Source organism: Danio aesculapii, chromosome 17 (assembly GCF_903798145.1).
Source record: "Danio aesculapii chromosome 17, fDanAes4.1, whole genome shotgun sequence".
Lineage (NCBI taxonomy): Eukaryota > Metazoa > Chordata > Actinopteri > Cypriniformes > Danionidae > Danio > Danio aesculapii.
Window position 1 is genome coordinate 41393394 of NC_079451.1, and position 24554 is coordinate 41417947.

The 24554-nt window shown below is 32.2% G+C and overlaps 1 protein-coding gene across 1 annotated transcript in view; it reads left to right on the top strand.

The window, feature by feature from the left end:
• The window catches only part of smyd3 (SET and MYND domain containing 3), a 67150-nt gene extending 44253 nt beyond the window's left edge, over window positions 1-22897 (top strand). Inside the window, exons 5-6 of the mRNA XM_056476754.1 lie at window positions 20185-20293; window positions 22746-22897. Of these exons, the coding sequence (XP_056332729.1) occupies window positions 20185-20293; window positions 22746-22847 (211 nt within the window). The 3' untranslated portion in view covers window positions 22848-22897. The remainder of the gene's footprint in view (window positions 1-20184; window positions 20294-22745) is intronic.
• The last annotated feature ends 1657 nt before the right edge of the window (window positions 22898-24554 follow it).

Here is a 24554-nt window from a genome sequence, read left to right on the forward strand (position 1 = left end):
AGAAAGTGTCAGACTTGACGTCTTTCGCTATGGTTTTTAATGATGCGCGACTCGCATTGACAGGTGAAAATCCAACACAATCTCACAGCAATTCGTAACTTTTTGATTTAGTGGCTAAATCGTACTAATTCGTAAGATCTAATTCGTACAATTTAGTACGATTTGCTCATCCGCCAATGACGGTTGGGTTTAGGGGTGGGGTTAGGTGCCACGCCTCCTTTTTAAAATCGTACAATTTCGTACGACTAAACTCGTATGAATTCGTAGGAATTAGCCACTAAACTGTCAAAACGTAAAATACTTACGTTTTCTCGTGAGATCAGGCTGGAAAATCCGATCTACCTGCTTCCACTGCAGACACGAGAACACAGATCCGATTCATATCGAATAAATTTCCACATATGAACAAGGCCTGAATCTGATTTGAGTACATCGGAATCCATGTGATTTGTTCCTGCTTACACTTACATGGGCCATATCCGATCTGTGCCACATGGGAGAAAAAAATCGGAATTGGGTCACTTGAACACTTGAACAGAACTTAAATGCGGCCTTAGTGACCTTTCCACATGCAACATGAACTATTTTAGAAGCGTTAATAACTATACTACCATTTAAAAACTACAGTACAGCCTGTACAGTATGCTGTTCCTTTTCGGGCTTAACAGCTGACCGCTTACCTTCGTATGGACGGCTTTTCCAGTTACCAGTTTGTCTGGTAGATCAATGCGTACGTTGGCAGACTTGTGATGCAGAGCAGAGTTGACCGCAACAACAGGGTTCAAGTCTGGTGAAGAACAGTTCCAGAAAGCAGGCAAGACAAAACCGCCAGGGTGGGCGGTTCAAATAGTGCTTTTTAAAACAATATTGGTTGGGTTTAGGAAAGGGTGAGGGTCGGTTGGTCAGTCAGCAAGTCATTCAGTCGACAGCGGCCTCTAGTGGGTTTATATGAGAACAGCAGGTGTGAATGGCAATCGCAAGAGAAATTTGAGATTTGAAAAAGCATACACAGCGGCCTCTGGGCGTAAAACTTAACTCACGAGACGTATTTTGATCTCTCCAGAAATATATAGGAATTCGTAATCAGAATGAGCCTGGGTTGATTTTTTTTTTTTTGTTGATGTTGTTATTAAAATTGGTATCATATTGGCCAAGAAAATCTTATCTGTGCCTAAACATAATAACTGTTATCAGACAAGTTTTCTGAACTCAATACCTCTGTCATATTGTCTGTGACTTTACAGAGTGCTTGTTCTCATCAGGGACAGATAGTGAAGGTATCACTACAAGATCTCATACATTTACTTCAATTATTAATGGAAATAAACTTTGTGAAATTGAATAAGCAAATTCAGTGCAATTCTAAATGCACTCTAATTAATGCTAAAGATGGTTCCTAAAGAGAAGAACCCCTGTGTAAAACTAAGAACTGTTAATTTGTTCTGGTGCATTTGAATATCAAGAGCTCCTATTATGCATTATAAAAGGTCATATTTTCATTTTAGGGGTCTCTAGGCTGATATCTAAGGTCCAAAAACCACTTTCATTTTCAATTTAATTCAATTCATGTTTATTTCTATGGCGCTTTTACAATGTAGATTGTGTCAAAGCAGCTTAACATAGATGTTCACTCACCTGCGTGGAGCACACTCATGCATCATGTGATGCATTGTGTGTATGCTATACTAAAAAGATAGGTCTTTAATCTAGTTTTGAACTGAGGGAGTGTGTCTGAGCCTCGGACATTATCAGGAAGGCTATTCCAGAGTTTAGGAGCCATAAATGAGAAGGCTTGACCTCCTTTAATAGACTTTGCTATTCTAGGGGCTACCAGAAGCCCTGAGTTTTGAGATCTTAAAGAGGGAGTTGGAGTGTAGCGAGACAAAAGGTTGGTTAGATAAACAGGAGCTAGATAATTTAAAGCTTTATAGGTAAGAAGCAATTTTTATAATCAATACAGAATTTAACAGGCAGCCAGTGTAAGGATGATAAAATTGGGGTGATATGGTCATATTTTCTAGACTGCAGCTTCCAGAATTCTTACCAGGTCTAGAAAAAATGACCATATAATATACATTTACTCATCCACTCGCTATCCTTCAGCTTAGTCTCTGATTTATCAGGGATTTGCACAGTGGAATGAACCACCAATTACTCTGGCATATATTTTATGTGTTCCAGCCACAACCCAGCACTGGAAAACACCCATACTCCCTCCCATTCACACACTATAGCCAATTTAGTTCATCCAATTCACCTATATCGCATGTATTCTGGCTTTTTGGGAATCCAGAGCACCTGGAGGAAACCCACATGAACACAGGGAGAACAAGAAACTCTAACAACTGACCCAACCGGGACTCAAACCAGTGACCTTCTTGCTGTGAGGCGACAGTGTTAACCACTGAGATGAAAATGGAATGAAATTCAGAAATTGCTTACAAATTGCAGTTCAACAGAAGCATTAAAAAAGGCAAACTTGATGAAACTGGCCTGGACAAAATTGAAGGGGAGCTAAGATTTTATCCACATCTGAATATATAAGTGACAATAATGGTTGTCTAACCACTCAAATGCAAACAATACAGTGGCTACTTTCACAAACATAAAAAAAACTCATTTTAAACATTTAATATAATTGCACATCCATTTCCACTATATTGGCAAATGTGCGTTTAGAAAGCATGCTCTCTTTTTTCCAGCGCTGTTATCAGATGTTGATTTATGCAGATCCAGCAGTGTTTTTCTCAGCACAAAGCAGCAGATCCCGGGGCGTTTCAGCTGCGAGAATCTGCTGACATCTGACAGACTCTCAGCGCCTCGTCCTATTCTATAACTCGCACATCCACTCAATGCATTGCGCAGAAGAAAAAACTCCCATAATATCAAGCCAACACGAATACGAGTTTCAGATATTTCACACTGGTTGAATAAAAGATTTTGGAGCATTTGGAAACATCCACGTTACTCAAAAACCCTAGATCTTTTCTCCTTAATATATTCAGTCGTGGCCAATTAAAAGTCTAATTATTTTTAATGAGCTGCTACCGAGATATATATTTTACCTACTGCCAAAACAGCAACAGGTGGTATATGAAGAAAAGCTCAGTATTCTGCATCAGTGCTTTAGAAAAGCTTCTTTCTATTCATAGAGGCTGTATATGAAACAGGGCTGTTACATTTAAATATGTATGAAGAATCTCTTCTGCGTTTGGCTTTTACCTCAGATTTGAGTTCTGTTCATCACCGAAAGACAAATAGAGGCCACTTTATTTAATGCACGTTGACCTCAAAAGGCTGTTGAACACTTAAGTCAGACTTAAAAATGTATGAATGTCATTGCGTTATATAACAGAATACCCAATACAAAGGTTGCTTGTTGGAAAGAAATAGAGAAAATGTCATTTTGGTAGATACAGTTCAAGACTAAATTTTAATTTCAAATATATCAAGTAAGGACATTTTTTCACAATATATTATATAATATTATAATTTTCTTCTGGAAAAATTGTATTTCTTTTATCTTGGCTGGAAAAAATGTATATTTCAAAATCTAAACTTAAATTAAGTTAATATTGTTAGCGCCCTTAATATTTTTATTTATTTATTTGTTTGTAGATATATTGTACAACCACAAATCAGAAACAGTTGGGACAGTATGAAAAACACAAATAAAAAAAGCTTTTCTATTGACGTCCATGCATAAATCCTCTGAGGAAGATGATACAGTTGCTTGCCTGGCCTGCCCAATAATATCCAGCTGCAGGCCCGCAGAACCACACACGTTCTAGGCACACACAATCTGGCACACACAATCTAGGCATACCATATATGGTTACGACGGATGTTAATGTTATTAACGTCTTCTTGGACATCGTCATCGATATATTTTGATATATGTGGTTAATAAATATTGTACACAATAAACAATAGTGTTTACTTTTAATTTTTTTCACAAATATTGCGATCGAGACGGGCAAATGTGGAGCGTTGTTTCCGATCACCATTCAATATAATAGACTAAACAGTTTTCTGTCAGTCTTCATAGATGATCAGTCATTATTATCCGACAGAGTCAATATCGCAAATACTTTGCTGGCCTTGCTGAAAGATCTAAATTGGACAGGTTTAATTTATATAATGCATTCATTCATAATGAAGGAAATAATTGCAAGTTAATATAGGCAATAATACATTTTACATGTAATAAATGTATAACACTATATTAATATTTTACTCAAGCGATTTAATAGAATTTATTTGCTTAATTTTCTAATAACTTTTTAATTAATGATTTCCCACATTAAATACTGTAGTAGGCTTAATTTATAGTAAGCAACATATTGTTTTTAAACCAAAATGTAGTAATAGAAACAAATGAACTATTAATAATTAATAAAAAAAAAGTAAATATATATATAACAGCTGTGACAGTTTAGTAAAATATATTAGTTTATAATCAGATAATCAGTTAAGATAATCAGTTTATAACTATATTATAGTGTCTTCAACCAATTATTTTTATTTACATAATTTGGGTTCAGAAACTGCAGAGATGTTAAAATGATCGTTACGATATAATAATAATGACTGAAATGGGAAACCATATTTGTGAAATTCAATAGGTGGCGATAATGCTAAGGAGTTAGTTAGTTACCATATATGGTTTGCCTAAATCGTGCGCGCTAGATTGTGTGTGCCTGAAACGTGTGTGGTTCTGCGGTTCTGCAGCTGGATATATCTCGGCCTGCCTGCAGTCCTAACCTGTCTCCAATAGAGATTGTGTGGTGCATTTTGAAGAGCAAAATGCGACAACAAAGACCCTGTACTGTTGCCCTCCTTAAGACTTGTTTGCAGGAAGAATGAACAAAATTATGCATGAAACACTTCATCACTTGATGTCTTTAGTCCCTAAACATCTTTTAAGTGTTGTGAAAGGGAATGGCAACATTACAAAATGATAAATGCTTTACTGTTCCAACTGTTTTTGAAATGTGTTGCAAGAACCAAAACTGAAATATGTGTATTTAAAAAAACTACAATAAAAATCATGAGGAACACATTAAGTAATTTTTTATTGTATTGTCTGCAATGAAATACAAGTCAAAGGAAATTTAGAAATCACTTGTTTCTTTTCTTTTTTTCTTTTTTTTTTGTGTGTGTTTTCCATACTGTAACTTTTTCTAATTTGGGGTTGTACAAACTAAATCAATTCTCACTGTAATTAGGATTTTAAGTCTCCTGAAGTGTCAAAAAGCTTTTTTGGCCCACTGTATGTCACTTATAGGCATAATTTAGTAGATATTAATTGATAACTACTGTTATAAATCAGATATCTACTGTTCAAAATTACATCAAATTTCCAGAATTGCCTGTATACCATTGTTTTTGGGGGTACATATAATATATATTATTATATGATATATATAAGTATAGATATAATTTTTTTTTAGATTTAAAATTATAAAACAATAAACATACAGTTCAAATTAGGTCAACTCTTACTGGAATTATGACTTTGTGTATTTTATCTCGCCAAAAGTGTCAAATTTTTTAGTACACTATATGTTACATTTAGGAATACATTTTAGTAAATTTTAAATAATAACAATAGGTATCTTGCACAAATTAAATAAAATCTCTCTGTAATTATCATTTTAAGTGTCCTGGGGCCACGTCACATGTGAACATAATTTGGTAGAAGGTAAAAGTCTACTTAAATTTCTCTTTAATTATGATTTGAAGTGCCCAGAAGTGTTTTTATACTTTTTGGGGTAAAATATGTCAAATATAAACTTTTTTTTAGAAGATTTTAAATTATAAATCAGCAAATATACTGTTCAAAATGAGGTCAAATCTCCCTGCAATTATGATGTGCCCACTGCACGTTACTTGTAACCTGTATAATTTATGTTGTGCATGCTTAAAAACATTTTAAATTATTAAAATATTTTAAACTGCTGATATTGTTGGTGTTTAGCTGTATCATTTATATATTTATATATATAGCATCAGCGGTAGTTATTTTACTGTAGTTCTGAGAAATTTTATTGTGTTTTACTTTATTTTCACTCAATTTCCTTCTGGCACAGCAGAATGAACTGTCTGGTTTTGTTTTGTTTTGTTTTGTTTCGTTTCGTTTCGTTTCGTTTCGTTTCGTTTCGTTTCGTTTCGTTTCGTTTCGGTTCGGTTCGGTTCAGTTCAGTTCAGTTCAGTTCAGTTCTGTTCTGTTCTGTTCTGTTTTAGTTCGGTTCAGTTCTGTTCTGTTCTGTTCTGTTCTGTTCTGTTCTGTTTGGTTCTGTTTTTATGTTTTTTGTTTTGTTTTGTTTTGTTTTGTTTTGTTTTGTTTTGTTTTGTTTTGTTTTGTTTTGTTTTGTTTTGTTTTGTTTTGTTTTGTTTTGTTTTGTTTTGTTTTGTTTCAGTTCAGGGGTCCATTCTTCGTACCTTGCTTAAATGATCTAAGATGATTTGGCAGATCCTGGATCTTTTAATCTTGATAACTTATCTCTGGCTAATTTGGTAAGGTACTTACCACACACTATGGTAAGGTACAATTTGCGCTATTTTCAAACCATTAACTGAGTTTGCTTCAATAAACTCCTAATTTGCTGCTTATTAATAGTTATTAGCATAATAATTTGGGTATTAGGGTGGTATATGTACTTTACAAGTGCCAATAAACAGTCAATATCATAATAGTTCTTCAAACAAGTTGTTTAAATTAATTCTGCAACAAAAAAGCATTTTGAAATTGGTAAAAGCATCAAATCACCTTCATATTCGCTGTCAAAACATGTGCATGACTGCATAAATTATTATTCCTTCAAAAAAATTGTTCTTTGTACTTTTATTTCGGATTTCGGAGTACAAATTGCATAAGTTTTATTTATATATATTTTTAAACATAAAAAAGAATTATTTATAACTATTAATTATTTTCTCAAGTGTATACAACTACTACTGTAAGAAAATATCAGCAGCAGTTTGTACATACTTTCAGCATTACCTTTGGTTGAAAGACCTGATCTCATCCAGTTTATATGAAATGTTTTGTTTTGTGTTTTGTGTTTTGTTGTTTTGTTTTGTTTGTTTGTTTAGTTTTTTGTTTTGTTTTTTGTGGTTTTGTTTTGTTGTTTTTTTTAGTTTAGTTTTTTTTATTTGTTAGTTTAGATTTGTTTTCACTCAGTTTCTTTCAGCCACAGCAGAATGAACCATTTTATTTTATTTTATTTTATTTTAATTTTATTAATCATTTTGCTTATTTCAGGTACCATTTTTTTATGCTTTGTGTTAACTATAATAACCCTGTCTTCAGCTGAACTGACAGCTTCCTTGAAGTTTCCTGTGCCAGATAAAGGCCCTTCTTTTGTCCTCGTCTCGCTGTCATGACTCACAAGAAAGATTGGAAACCTAAACTTCTGCTGAATCTGCGCCAGAGCTTCATCGCTGGAGCGTGTTCTCCACTTCACTTCACTTAGAAATGAGTGTAGGCCGGGGTCAAAGCGAACCCGATCTCGCCACACAACGCAGTTATTTAATTAAAAGGCTCCTCGTCTTTTTCGAGGTCAAAAAATGTGTCGTCAGTCAGCGGTTCAGACGGGAAATGGGTGTGAAATCTGTGAGAGGGATTGTTTTGACGGTACCTACAGCATTGCTTCATGAAAGAGATAAAAAACAGAAGATCTGAGAAGCTGCCAGAACGTTCTGGAGGTCCAGGAAGGCATTAGTGACACTGAGAGCACAGTGTGGGAGTCCAGGATTGGATGGTAATGGAAGGCTTTGTTATGAGTCTGAGGGTTCAGAGATGGAGTCAGAGGTGGACGGCTGAGGGACAGGGCTGTTAGAGGAGGTGTAGAGGTGAGCTGGCGGTCGGCTGGTAATGTTGTGAGTCATAATAAAGGTTTAGTGTGAATCGGATGTGACTGAGCCTGTTCCCATGATCTAGAGGAGACGTGTTGTGAAAAACAAGATCCTAAAACATCAGCATTAATAAAATAGATATGCTGTTTAGAAAGAAAGAAGCAATTCGGAGATGTTTTAAATCTATTCACTGCATGGTGTTGCTTTTACTGACTTTTTTTGTTGTTTTTCTCTGAGCAGAAAGATAAATAAAGTCCACTTCATTTCATAGAATTTGTGTGCATACTTAAAACAGGTCACACACTACGTTAAGGTACAATTCCCGCTATTTTCAAACCATTAACTATGAGTTTGCTTCAATAAACTCCTAATTTGCTGCTTATTAATTAGGGATATAGAATAAGATCATGCAGTATATGTACTTTACAAGTGCCAATAAACAGTCAATATCATAATACTGCAGGTAATAAGTCAATAGATACACACAGTAATAGTGAAAATTTGTACTTAAATCAAGTTGTTACTCTTAAAATTGTTTGCAGGAACAACAAGTATTGCATTACACACTTAAAAATAAAGGTTCCATGAAGGTTTTTTAACATCCATGAAAAATGTCAATCCACAAAAGTTATATAATAGTAGAAAAAGTAAAGTAAGTTAACTGAAGTGAGATTTGACCCAATTTTTAATAATAATAATTTAATAATTTTAATTATATATATATATATATATATATGTAGTTGATATATATAGTTTTATCATTTAACATACCAAAAATGTTTAAATATGGGCTAACCAAAGGTATTTGGACAAAGTTAAAAGTGATATAATAGTGAGATGTCACCTGGGACCTAATGTTGATAGTCTTATACTGTAGTTAAGGTGATATTTTGATCTGTGTGATCAAGATTGTTCCCAAGATCTAATGAAGAGAGGTCACGAAAAACAAATGCAGAATATTCTTTCATGTCAACATGTTCATAAATACAAATAGGCTATTTAGGAAGACACAGCCATTCTGCTTTTATGACTTTTGTTTTACAGAGATGTAGAAAATACATCCATTACTGGCTGTTTATTTTTGGTTCTGATCACTGAGCAGAAAGAAGATAGTGGCCACTTTATTTTATATACTGTAAGTTAACCGCAAAATGTATTTGGACATACTTAAAAATGTATGAATGTGTTTTTTATAACTGAAATGTACAAAATTCACTTTGAAGATTTTAGTGCTAAGTGGTTGATTTTTCATGACTCAGTAAGTTTAATGGAGTAGTTTGGTTTAGTTTTTAACGGGGTAAAACTGTCATTTTTATGTTTTAGGCTGCATTCAAAAGCTTAGATAGTGACTTGACTTTGGTTTTTGTGCATGAAGGCACCTTGTAAAACTGATTTCAGACAGACTTCTAAAGTAGAATTTGTATTCGTACCTGCCTTGATGCCGTCCCGACTTGAAATGCTACCTCTCAAGACAGCGATTTACAGCTTTCGGACACACCCATAGTAATATTACACTCTTAAAAAGTCTTTATTGCCATTGATGGTTTCATAAAGAGCCTTTAACATTCATTGAATACTTTCAAGCCAAAAAAAAAGGCTTTTATAGTGAAAAAGGTGCTTTATATTATAAAATTGCTGGTTTCCAGAAAAAGCACAATAACTTACAACTCAGTGGTTACTATGTCCACATGTCATAAAAGAAAACTTGTCAAAAATGCAAACAGATTTAATGTCAGGACAAATAACTGCCAGTATAGGATGTATTTTGTACATCTCTGTAAAACAGCAGTCATTAAAGGCTGCGTTCTTCTTTCTGTTCATGAACATGTTGATGTGAAAGAATCTTCGGCATGTCATCCACACTATAAGACTGTCAACATCACCACCCGTGTGACGCATCACCCCTTTATTTTGTTTTAACTTTGACTACCTTAGTTGACTATCTGACATAAAATTGATTTCGCTCGGCATTAAAAAACATCAAATCAGTATACAGGCTGGTTTTTACACCAATGTTGGATGTCAGTTCGATGTCATTTATATATATACAGTTTAAGTAAATTATTTAGCCCCCCTTTGAATTTTTTTATTTTTCTTTTTTAAATATTTCCCAGAAGATGTTTAACAGAGCAAAGACATTTTCACAGTATGTCTGATAATATTTTTTCTTCTGGTGAAAGTCTTATTTGATTTATTTCGGCTAGAATAAAAGCAGTTTTTAATTTTTTTAAATCGATTTTAATGTCAAAATTATTAGCCCCTTTAAGCTATTTATATTTTTCAATAGTTTACAGAACAAAATAACTGTTATACAATAACTTGCCCAATTACCCTAACCTGCTTAGTTAACCTAATTAACCTAGTTAAGCCTTTAAATGTCACTTTAAGCTGTATAGAAGTGTCTTGAGGAATATCTAGTCAAATATTATTTACTGTCATCATGGCAAAGATAAAATAAATCAGTTATTAGAAATTAGTTATTAAACTATTATGTTTGGAAATGTGTTGAAAAAAAATCTTTTCTCCGTTAAACAGAAATTGGGGAAAAAAATAAACAGGGGGCTAATAATTAAGGGGGGCTTATAATTATGACTTAAACTATATATAATACACACACACACACACACACATATATTATGTCAAGGGTGACACAGTGGCGCAGTGGTTAGCACTGTCGCCTCACAGCAAGAAGGTTGCTGGTTCGAGTCCCAGCTGGGTCAGTTGGCATGTTTTCCCCGTGTTAGCGAGGATTTCTTCCTGGTGCTCCGGTTTCCCCCACATTCCAAAAGCATGTGCTATAGGTGAATTGAATAAACTAAAATGGTCATAGTGTATGAGTGTGTATGGATGTTTTCCAGTACTGAGTTGCAGCTGGAAGGGCATCCGCTGTTGTAAAACATATGCTGGATAAGGTGACCCCTGAAGAATAAAGGTACTAAAGGAAAGTAAATGAATGAAAGCAAATCTTTATTTTGGATGAGATTGGATGAGATGGGGGGGGGGGGGGGGGATACGTCCCCTGCACTTTTAGAGACTGACCATTAAGAAACAGGTGATTAGGAATGTAAACCTTTGGATTTCATACAGCTGTCCCCCCCAACTTTTAAAATCCACTACACCACTTGCATCAAGTAACTATCATCAATAAATTGAACTTAACATTTTCATTCAGCTTTAGAAATGTGATTTCCACACAAAACCATCAATATTAAAAAGGCTTTAAATGACTGATCAGACATCGACTGACTGATCATACGATAAGCAGTCTTGCAGTCAGCACCACAAACAGCCTTCACGTTGTCTCGACTGCGGCTCAGAGAGAGTTACTGATGTCACATGACAAAAGCACTGTTAATGCATGGAGATGTAAGCTGCAGATTACGGCGTGGTGGCTTTGTTAATGTGCTGTCATTGTCTGTCGGCCAGATTAATGATAAAGGCTATTGTCTTTCCTGGGTGCGGCACTTCTTTACAGCTCCCCGACAAGTTTGCTGTTTGCCGAGGAGATAGAAATCACAATTTAATATTCCTCCAAAGTGGCCCCGGCAGAGACTCGGCTCTTTGTTCTTGGTAATGATCCAGCGTGGAGATGAATAGAAGGGCTGAGCGAACACTAATGGGAGTGTTAACAGGTCGCCGCTCCTCCTCTGTTGCTACAGCAAAAACAGAAGTGCTATTCTGATGGTGATAATTGCTTTATCCATTGGATGCCCAGAATAGACCATAGATGGATAATGGAGGTCAATAGAACAGTGTTTATTTATACATGGTGATTTTTTTACTTTGTAAAATCTACTGGATATATTTATTTATTGATTTATTTGCTTGTTTATTGTGTTTGCTGGTTATTTTATTGTGGCGGTGCGGTGGCGCAAGAAGGTCGCTGATTCGAGTCCCGGCTAGGTCAGTTGGCATTTCTATGTGGAGTTTGCATGTTCTTCCCGTGTTGGTGTGGGTTTTCTCCAGGTGATCGGGTTTTTCCCAGTCCAAAGACAAGCGCTAAATGGGTGTTTCCTAGTGATGTGTTGCAGCTGGAAGGGCATCCGCTGAGTAAAAAGATATGCTGAATAAGTTGACGGTTCATTCCTGCTGTGGCAACCCCTGATTCATAAATGGACTAAGCCAAAAAGAAAATTAATTAATAATTTTTTTTTAATTAATTAATTTATTTATTTATTTTTTTGTTTGTTTGTTTGTTTCTTTTATTTTATTAAATGTTTTATTATTTCAAAATGTATTATTACTTTATTAAAAATGCATTATATTATATTAATTAATTTAATTTATTTGTTTATGTATTTATTTATTTTATCATATTTTTATTTTAGTAATTATTTTATTTATTTATAATTTTTTTAAATGTATTATTATTATTTTATTTGTTTATTTAAAATGTGTTATAATATATTCATTGTTTCATTTTTTATTATTTTTATGTATTTATTATTTATTTATTATTTGCTTATTATATTTTATTATTATTATTTTGTTTGATTTTTTTATTAGATTTTTTATTATTATTTGTTTTTTACCTTACTGATTCTTTTATTTTATTTTTGAGGTTTTTTAGTGAATGCATTAGTGGCTGTTTGTCAGTGCTGTTTATTGTCACTGCGTAACTCATTTTCTTCTTATTTGGCATGTATCAGCAGGCCCATCTATCATAATATTTAATAGAGTCTAATAAGGTTGCTCAAGGGTAAATGTGATTTGTTTTTCTAATTAAAATCATTTCTGTTTGTACATTACAAAATAAAGTGTGTTGGCATAACTTATAGGGTGATATGGAATAAAAAATAATTCTACTTTGATTTAGTGTAATTTATAAATAAAGGTATTTATAATGTAAAACAAAGAGACTGCAAATAAAACATATTATTTTAAACTTTTTTTATCAGAGAATCCTAAAAGTAACAATTTTCAAAGTCTAAATGAGACTACTTAGCCGGCATCTAGCTCTCTGCTAGGTTGCTGCCGGAAGTGGTGTTAGTGCGACCAGCAGGGGGCGCTCAACCTGCGGTCTGTGTGTCCATACGCCCCACTATATTGATGGGGACTCTATACTCTGTCTTTTGGATGAGACTGAGGTCCTGACTCTCTGTGGTTATTAAAAATTCCAGGATGTCCTTCAAAAAATAGTAGGGATTAATTTGCCCTTTGGCCTCTGTCCTCCTAACCATCCCCATATCATACTGTAATTAGCTTCATCACTCCTCTCCACCAATCAGGTGGTGTGTTGTATCGCCGCCGCGTCTTCCAGGTGGATGAGGAGATTCCCCCAAAAATGAGTAAAGTGTTTGAGTGTCCAGCAAAAATACCCTAACTTTTCTAGTTAATTGCTTGATTTACTCAAATGGATTAAGTTCACAGTACTCATTAGCATTGGTTTTTGAACTTAAATGGTTTGTTGCAATCAGTTTCCTCAAATGGTTTGAGTTACCTTAACTTATTGGGTTTTACAGTTTGGTTAAGCCTTTAAATGTCACTGTATAGCAGTGTCTTGAAAAATATCTTGTAAAATATAATGTACTGTCATCATGGCAAAGATAAAAGAAATCAGTGACTAGAAATTAATTATTAAAACTATTCAATAGTATCTGGATGCAGCCTTTAAGATGCAAGCTGAGATTGCATCTCTCAGAGATGCAATGTCAGACACAATGCACTCAATGGAGCTCCTTACGTCACTGTGACTGGTAGGGTTAGACAAATCTTCTCTCCGTTAAACAGAAATTGGAAAGGAAATAAAAAGTGGGGCTTATAATTCAGAGGGGCTAATAGTTCTGACTTCAACTGTAAATGCAGCCTTGAACAGAATGAGCAGAATTGGCTTTGTCTTGCTTTTTACTTTAAAGACGCCATTTTCATGTGTAAGTAACATAGTAAACAATATAAACAACAGGTCTCTGGAAGAAACTGTGACATAAATTAATAACCATTCCTAATTCAACACTATTGTGTCAGTGGACTAAATGTGTTCAATGGGATGTTGTTCTGAGGACTCTTACCTTTCAAAATAATAAAATATGTACTCCATATCTAATAAGCTTTTTCTTAACAACTTACAAAAATTTAGCAAATACATTCTTTATTCTCAAGCTTCTCATTGAAAAACAATTAGCTACAATGGCTGCTTGAGGGTTGTAGCTTTAGACTGATGTATAGTTTGTCAAGATTACTCGTGTTCTTTTTGATGTAATCTATTCATAAACAATCACGTGCAAAAACAGCACCCCAGTCCACGTTCTGATGCTGGCTAACACATTAACAGATCATACTATTTTCAAACTTTTGGATGGTAGTACACATATATATATATATATATATATATCTCTAAACTCTGCCTATATTAGAGTGCTGTGCTCTGATTGGTCAGATCATACCATAGTCTGTTGTGATTGGTTGACTGCCTGAATTTCAGAGCTTTTTTTTAAACACAAAAGCTCAATATATATATGCACTACCATCCAAAAGTTTGAAAATAGTATGATCTGTTAATGTGTTAGCCAGCATCAGAATATATATATATATATATATATATATATATATATATATATATATGAAACTAAATGTTTTCTCCAACAGTCCTATAAATATTGACCAAAACATCATTTCACATCATCAGCTTTTTTCATTCACCAAGAGCATTTGTCCTTGTGAAGCTATTTTTTTTTTGTAACATCTAAAGAGTCTGATGTTTCTAGACACTTTTACAACTAACAAAATCACCGGGGTGTTTGAAACGAACCCGAGGAGCTTAGAGCATCAATCTCTACTATTGGTTGACCTTGACAGTACCAGACTTGCAACCCATGACTATAAAAAATCTGTACTAGTTGATGAAGACTGTCATGGGGCGTCCCAGCAGAGGAATATTTCACCATTACAAGTGTGTGCAGGCGATGACTGAGCTCCTCTACAGAAACCCCTGAGAGTTTTGAAGAAGTATAAAAGCTCATCTTCATCATTGCTTTTACCACCAAGGATTTGACCTTTAAATGAAAGTCAGTCAAGGCCATGAAGATGAAACGCAGCTTTAGTTCACTGAGTTATGAGCTGGAACTCAAACAAAACAAAAATGCTGCCAAATGTGAGTTTGATTTAAGCGTTAAATCATTTTGCCATGAATATTCTGGAAATATTAAAGGGATAGTTCACCCAAAAATAAAAATTCTGTCATTGATTACTATTGGCCTGATCTATTTGAGTATCTTTCTTCTGTTATATATATTTTGAAAACCAGTAGACTTCGTCTTGCTTTTTACTACAAAGAAGCCATTTTCACGTGTAAGTAATATAGTAAACAATGAGTACGTTTACATGGACAACAATAATTTGATTTTAATGCAATTAAGACAATACTCTGATTATGAGTCTACCATGTAAACAGCAATTTTTTATTTTATTTTTAATTAATTTAATCTGATTAAGGTCATAATCGAACTAAAGAGAAATCGAAATAAGACATGTGGGGTAAGCCGATTTTAGTTGCATTATTGAAGTGAGACATGTAAACACCTTAATCCAACTATTACCCTCATGTACAGTAGGACTTTTGCGTTTTGCGACAGGACAGTCCACACACACACACCCACACACACGGATATTTGACACTTTTTGCACCTATCAAGTCAGTCCAGACCACAGACACATGCATCATGAAATGCGGAGGTTTTTTCTACCATTCAGCAAGCAGTGTGAAATCCCAATAAAGCAACACTCTTCCAGCAGTTCATAATTGCATGCAATATCTCATTTGTCACGGGGGCATGCATGAAATCTTCCTGAATAAAAGTGAAAGTGCCAAACTGCAGTTAAAGTCGACAAATCAAAAGTGAATCAAAAACCTCAGAGGAAATGCGGATAGCGTGGTGACTCGATGACGTTAATGTTATACATGCTATAACATATAAAACAGGATCATGAAAGGAACATTCATAGAGCAACTCATGTAAACACCTTAATCTTATTATTGTCTTAATTAGATTAAGGCAAATAATTCATATACTGATGTTCATGTAAGCATAGTCATTGTAAACAACTGGTCTCTGAAAGAAACGGTGACATAAACAAATCAATAACCATTCCTAATTCAACACTATTGTGTCAGTGGACTAAATGTGTTCGATGGGATGTTGTTCTGAGGACTCTTATCTTAAAAAAAAAAAGTTATATACAGCAATGAATGCCTTGTGTCTTGTTTTATAAAAAGTGTGAAACCAGTAGGCATCATGTCATAGTACAGGGTGTTTTAAAAAGTCTTAAAATGTCTTAAATAAAGTTCTTCATATTATAAAAGGCCTTAAAAAGCCTTAAAGTCAGCTTTGGTAGATCATAAATATAATTTGGTATGAAAAATGTCTTTAAAAGATTCCAATTTAACTCTGTAGACACACTGTAGTACTGTATCTTTTTAACTATTATTATCATTTCATAAAAATTAAATGTTACGAAACACCAATATGGTGCTTCTAAATATGAACTTCGATATAAACGGCCCTGGGAGTAAGTATACATTACACAGTGCATATGTATTTTAGATATATTTTTATTATCTTTATTCAAATGTATTCATTTTAGTATTATATACTATCATTGATTTTTTTCTAAATATTTTGATTCAGCTTATGTTTTTGATTTAAATAATTGTATGTTAGTAATTATTTGTTTTTGTAATTTGCGTTAGTAAATATTTCAATTTATTTATTTATTTATTCATTTATTAACTAATTTCATTTTTGGCGTAGTTCCTTTATTAATCTGGGGTTGTCACAGCGGTATGAACCGCCAACTTATCCAGCATATGTTTTATGCAGCAGATGTCCTTCCAGCTGCAACCCATCACTGGGAAACACCCATACACTCCTATTCACACACAAACAATGCGGTCAATTTAGCTTACCCAATTCACCTATAGCGCATGTCTTTAAACTTGTGGGGGAAACCAGAGCACCCGGATGAAAAAACTCTACACAGAAATGCCAACTGACCCAGCCGGGGCTCGAACCAGCAACTTTCTTGCTGTGAGGTGATCATGACACACATCCCGCGCCGTGACGCCCTTTACTCATTTATTTATTTATTTATTTATTTATTTATTTATTTATTTATTTATTTATTTATTTATTTATTGTTTTAGCAACTTTATTTGTCAAGGCAACTTAAAGGCCACCAATTTTCCCCCTTTTACAAGATGTAAGATAAGATTTTGGTGTCTCCAAAATGCATCTGTAAAGTTTCAGCTCAAAATACCCATCAGATTATTTATTATGTAATGTAGATTCAGCCCATTTTAGTGTCTGAGGAAAGTGTAGCTGTTTTGTAGCCTGTGGCTTTCAATACAAATGAGCAGCTTCTACTTGCCCACCGCTCTGACGTGCATGTCTGCTTCGCCTGAGTTACGTTAGATAAACAGCAGTCAGTCATAGACACGGGTGAAGCTGAAATAAGATCACTAGTCAAAAATACCAAATACTAGCAAAAATGTTCTGTGGACGTGTGTATACATGTTATTATGGAGACATGGCACCTGTCAATTAATACGGTGGGCGGGGAAAACCGCACTCTTATGTTATGTTGCAGTTTATGTCATTTTATTAAAGATTATTAAACTGCTTTTATGTAAAAATACCCAAAATAATTGTGCATAAAGTATCCCTTTAAATAATTTCGTATATAATATTTTCAAATGTTAAATATCAACAAGCTTTTAAAGTTCAAAATGCTGATAAATTGAGCTTTTGTGTTTCAAAAAAAGCTCTGAAATGTAAGCAGTCAACCAATCACAACAGACTATGGTATGATCTGACCAATCAGAGCACAGCACTCTAATATAGGCAGAGTTTAGAGAATTTTTAAACTAACCATTTCAGAAACTGAGGGAAAAGAGCTGACGCTGCAGGGTAGATTATAAGAAAACAAAAGTCTTTTTTAACCCTGAATGGATGTAGATTTGCAGTAGGAGACCTCCAGAACCAAAAATAGCCACCTTTTGAACAGCATAATAGGCGCACTTCATGGTCACGGAAGTAAAATGGGGCTGGAGTTGATGTTAAATCAGAATTTTGTGAATGCAAGCTATTTTATTTCATTTTATTAAAGATTATTAAACTGATTTTATGTTAAAAATGTCCCAAAAATTGTGCGTGAAGTATGCCTTTAAATTATTTTGTACATAATTTTTTAAAATGTAAAATATCTACAAGCTTTTAAAGTTCAAAATGCAGATAAATTGAGCTTTTGTTTCAAAAAAGCTCTGAAATGTAAGCAGTCAACCAATCACAATAGACTATGGTATGATCTGACCAATCGAAGCACAGCAGACTCTCATAGAGAGTCTCATTAAACTAACCGTTTCAGACACTGAGAGAAAAGAGCTGAGGCTGCAGTGTAGATGATAAGAAAACGAAAGTCTTTTTTGACTTGAATGGATGTTGCAGTAGGAGACCTCCAGAACCAAAAATAGCCACCTTTTGAATAATAGGGGCACTTCAAGATCACGGAAGTAAAATGGGGCTGGAGTTGATGTTAAGTCCGATGAAAGACTCCAAATCCTAATTTATTCTTATCTTGCGCTGTACTGTGCTGTCAAAAGAGGACTTTGTGACTTTACGTGCTGGTTTTTTGGAGCGTCAGACAATCAGGGTGTCTCTGCTTTGGCCGTCTCAGCATTGAGGATCACCCATAAGCCTGGCCCGCTGCCCTCGGCTCAGTGCGGATGAATAGGAAATGTGGAATAAAGGCTTTTCTTTCTTGCGCAGCTGACAGAGAACATCAGCCTCACACTCCTGTGTCTGGAATATATGCTGATGTGAGCTCGTTTCTTGCCAGGACCACCGCTATTCATCTGATGCACTCTAAACACCATAAATTTAAAAAAAAATTTACTAAAAGGAAATTTGTTTTATTTTGAGGCAGATGGAATATAAGAGGTTCCACTGGCAGTCTGTTTTATTTTATTTTATCTTATCTTATCTTATCTTATCTTATCTTATCTTATCTTATCTTATCTTATCTTATCTTATCTTATCTTATTTTATCTTAATTTATTTTATTTTATTATTTTTTTTTTTTTTAAATTGTTATTTAACTTTTTATTTCATTTTATTTTATTTTATTTTATTATTTAACTTTTTATTTTATTTTATCCTATTTTATTTTACATTTTGTAAAATAAAATAAAATAAAGAGTTAAATAATAGAATTTTATAAGATAGCATAAAATAAATTAAATTAAATTATAAATAAAAAATGTTAAAATAAAATAAATTAAATTAAATTTAAAATAATAATTATAAAATTGAATAAATCTAAATTAGAAATTTAGTTAAATATATATACATATATATATATATATATATATATATATATATATATATATATATATATATATATATATATATATATATATATATATATATATATATATATACACACACACACACATATATACACTAAATGACATTAAAGTCTAGCATTTTTTTAAAGATAAAGTTTTTTTGTACAGGTTCTCATATACATTATATTTATTTAATGTATATTTATTATGTATATACATTTAATATTTGATAGTTTTTGTAATAAAAAAATTTCTTCATTTTAGTCTTCGGAAAAGACAAAAAAAAATCTTTCTTTTCCATTTGAAATGTTTCCATGAAATAAAACTGCTGTGCAAAACTGTACTGATTAATAAAATTGGTAGAGAGAAGGATGTAGTATTTTATTTGTTTATTGTTCATTAAATTTAAAAGAACACATGCTTTCTTATGTAATCATATAAAAGTATATTTCATATTTTTTCTTTATAAAATGTTATTCTTTATTCAAATGTACTCATTTTAGTATTGTTATATTATACTATATTATACTATTATTGCATTTATTTATATTTTATTTTCTTAAATTGTTATTTTTTTTAGTGTTGCAAATAATTAGATGCTAGTAATTCTAGCTATTATTTTTATTTGCTTTAGTAAATATTTCTTCTTCTTTTTTTCCAGATTTAGTACTTCAATTTCAACTTCAGTTGTACTACTTCAACTTTATTTGATTTATTTGCCAAGGCAACTCATTCATTCGTTTTCCTTTAGCTTAGTCCCTTTAGGGGTCGCACAGCGGAATGAACCGCCAACTTATCCAGTATATGTTTTACGCAACGGATGCTTTTCCAGCTGTACTGGGAAACATCAAAATATGTACAGTTTGTCAAAGAAATTATAAAAATAAAATGACTTTGATCTGAAAATGCACCAGAATTAAAATCATAAAGCATTAGTGAGCATTCCTTCTGCAGCTGTCTTATTAGTGTTGTGTTTTCTCCGTCAGGCTGTACTACAGTGATCCTCATCCGTCCAGGGCGGTGGAGCTGCTGCGGGTCGGGAAACTACAGCATTTCCTGGGCCGACTGGAAGAGGCTCGTGGGAGCTTTACTCAGGTCTGTTATCATCTGCTCTTTGGCCCTTTAACCTACAGAAGAGACGTCAGGAGCGTAATGAGGCCCTTAGTGCCTGCAGTTCAGCTCACCACTGTCTGACGGCTGTCTAAACACTGAGTCCACCAGTCTGTGTTTTTATTTTATTTTATTTTATTTTATTTTATTTTATTTTATTTTATTTTATTTTATTTTATTTATTTTATTTTATTTTATTTTATTTTATTTTATTTTATTTATTTTATTTTATTTTATTTTATTTTATTAACTATTTAATTTATTTTGTTTTAATTTATTTTATTTTAATTAAATTTTATATTATTTAAATTCATTATTTAACATTTTATTTTATTTTATTTCATTATTTACTTTTTATTTTATTTTATTAATTTTATATTATTTCATTATTTTACTTTTTTTTAATTTAATTTAAATTTTATTTTCTATTATTTAATTTCATTATTTACTTTTTATTTTATTTAATTTTAATTTTATATTATTTAATTTCATCATTTAACTTCTTATTTAGTTTTAACTTAATTTATTTTATTTTTATTTTATTTTATATTATTTAATTTAATTTAACTTTTTATTTTATTTTATTTTGTTTTAATTTATTTTATTAAAAAAAAATTGTATATAATTTAATGTTTATTATTTCACTTTTTTTTGTTTTAATTTATTTTATTTACATTTTATTTTATATTATTTAATTTCATTATTTAATTTTTTAATTTTAATTTATTTTATTTAAATTAAATTTTATATTATTTCACTTTTTATTTAGTTTTAATTTAATTTATTTTATTTAAATTTAATTTTATATTATTTCACTTTTTATTTAGTTTTAATTTAATTAATTTTATTTAAATTTAATTTTATATTATTTAATTTCATTATTTAAATTTTTATTTTAATTTACTTTATTTTAATTTAATTTCATATGATATAATTTTATTAAATAACTTTCATTATTTTATTTTATTTTATTTTATTTTATTTTATTTTATTTTATTTTATTTTATTTTATTTTATTTTATTTTACAAAATGTGGGCCAAAGAATTCACAGCCTTCATTGGTTTTATAATAATATGATTAATAAAAAAATTGACAAAAGCTCCAATAGTTTATTGCAAAAAATGTTTTATGCTCAATTCATGACTATAAATAATAAGCCTTATGTATGAAAACCCTGCATAAATAATAAAAGGCCCCAATACTCTGATTATAATATAATTTAAGGCTCATCACAGATATAATGTAATTCTTTGGGAAAAAATTGCAAAAATGTTTTAATATTTTGATGCAACACAGTGGCTTAGTGGTTAGCACTGTTGCCTCACAGCCAGAAGGTGGCTGGTTCGAGCCCGGCTGTGTGGAGTTTGCATGTTTTCCCCATGTTCGCGTGGGTTTCCTCTGGGTGCTTCAGTTTCCCCCACAGTCCAAAGACATGCGCAATAGGTGAATTGAATAAGCTAAATTTGCCATAGTGTATGTGTGTGAATAAGAGTGTATGGGTGTTTCCCAGTACTGAGTTGCACCTGGAAGGGCGTAAAACATCTGCTGGATAAATTGGTGGTTTATTCCACTTTATTCCATGGTGACCCCTGATAAATAAAGGGAATAAGTGGAATGAATAATATAATATAATATAATAAAATATAATATAATATAATATAATATAATATAATATAATATAATATAATATAATATAATATAATGTAATATAATGTAATATAATATAATATAATACAATATAATACAATATAATATAATATAATATAATATAATATAATATAATGTAATATAATATAATATAATATAATATAATATAATATAATATAATGTAATATAATATAATATAATACAATATAATACAATATAATATAATATAATATAATATAATATATAATATAATATAATGTAATATAATATAATATAATATAATATAATATAATATAATATAATGTAATATAATATAATATAATACAATATAATACAATATAATATAATATAATATAATATAATATAATATAATACAATATAATATAATATAATATAATATAATATAATATAATGTAATATAATATAATATAATATAATATAATATAATATAATGTAATATAATATAATATAATACAATATAATACAATATAATATAATATAATATAATATAATATAATATAATATAATATAATATAATATAGTATAATAGTGTTATAGAATAGAATATAAATTAATTGTATCTTTAATTTGACCTTTTATTCATTATGAAAGACTATTAAACATCACTCTCACTAAAACGAACCCCATCATACACTTTGTATTTGTAATCCCACAGTAACATCACGACTGTCTGGACTCTCAGAGCTCACGTTTCAGGCCTGTAAATGAGTTTTCATCTCTGTGTAACAATCATTTACCTCAAATCAAGGTCTCTCTTTTGCTCCGCAGGCCTACGGTATCATGACAGTGACCCACGGGGTGGCACATGCTCTGACTAATCAAGTGCAGAGGAGACTGAGCGAGTGCCAGGCTGAGCTCAACGCAGTCTAGAAAAAAACACTTGGAGACCACATGATAAGTGTCAGTTCCTCGAAATGGATTTGAAAATATTTTGTGATGTTTGTTATTATATTATTCTAGAAAAGTCTGATAACTTTTATTCCAAATTTCAAATAAAAACACTGTCATTTAGACCTGAACACGGTCAAAGACTCTAGAAAATACATGATGTGTCACTTGTATAGTTTTGAATGGGGAAAAGTGTAATGGCAAAGCCCCTTTAAGGCAGGTAATTTCACACGGCGGCCATTTCTGAAGCACCGCTCGGTCATTCTGTTTGAGTTGGGAAACATCAAATTTTCCAAAACTGTTTGCCAAGCTTACGATTACATTACATGATTGGAAGCACCAATAAACCTAAACAACATCCGGCTTCATTTCTAAATGTCTGAATCAAACTAAATCGGCATATTTTCAAGTTGCCCAAGCTAATGCACATGTGCACTCAAAATGTATGAGATCACGACACCGACCTCATTTATGACCGTGTTACAGATGATCATTTTCTGAATAATGATCGTCTGATTAGGCTGCTCTTCTGAAGTAACCCACTACTTGGTGTTGATGGTGAATCTCCTCCAGAAATAACAGCGACTCTTTGTTTACAAGTTTGTGTGCATTTGAGTATTTGCTGCTGTCATGTGATGTGGTTTGACAGGACGGACTGTACCTCGCGTTCGTTTCATACTAATTACAAAAACAAAAACCTTTGTTTTCATATGTGGGTGATTCATTTAAAAGTAGAGATTTCAGGCTTCATAAGGACATATTTCTCATGTCTGTGAAGAAAGTATTCGATGAGATTCCAGTGTGTTTGTTGACCACCAAACTGTCGTAAAAGCAGTCGTCTGGTCTGAGCTTCTCCCACGGAGAAATGTTACTCTATAGCAATCAATGATTGGCTAAAAATCTAAATGATACTAGAAATCAGTTTCCTATTAAAAATACAATAACAATTCCCTTTATATTGTATTTTCTATAGCAAAAGAATAAGAACTCTGTTTACAATAAAAGGACGTTTCAACCAATGCGCATTTGTGGTGCTGTGGTTTAATTTGAATCGCGACAACAATAAAGGGCAAGTTATATTTCTTACATTTCTATGGTACATTTCTATGGTAACTTACATTTCTATGGTAACCTCACACACGTAAATTCAAACATTCATAAGTGGCGATGGAAAAAAAAAGTCTTTAAATTGTCCTTTCTTTATACATTTACAGTGCATCATATTTGTTTATTTTTGAGTTGTGCATGGACATAAACTTTTTGTCTTTAAATAAATAAAGGTTTTGTTAAATACACACACCCCATATGGCTCTTTAAAAATGCATTTGATTAAAAAAAATCTGAAATGGCTCTTTGCTGAAAAAAGCTTCCTGACCACTGATATAGAGGATTACAATGTGTAACACGGCCAGAAATGAGGTTGGTGCCGTGATCTCTTTTCTTTCGAATGTGCATGTACGATAGCTCAGGCAACCTGAAAAAAATGCTGATTTTGTTTGATTTGAACATTTAGAAATGAAAATCAAGAGAGAGTTTTTGTTTAACTTTATTGATGATTCCAAATCTGTAATGCAATCGTAAGCTTGACGAACCGTTTTGGAGAAATGGATGTTTCCCCATTCATGCCCGAGCATACTGCCAGAGAGGCTTTTCAAACATGGCTGCCGAGTGAAATCACTTGCCTAAAGG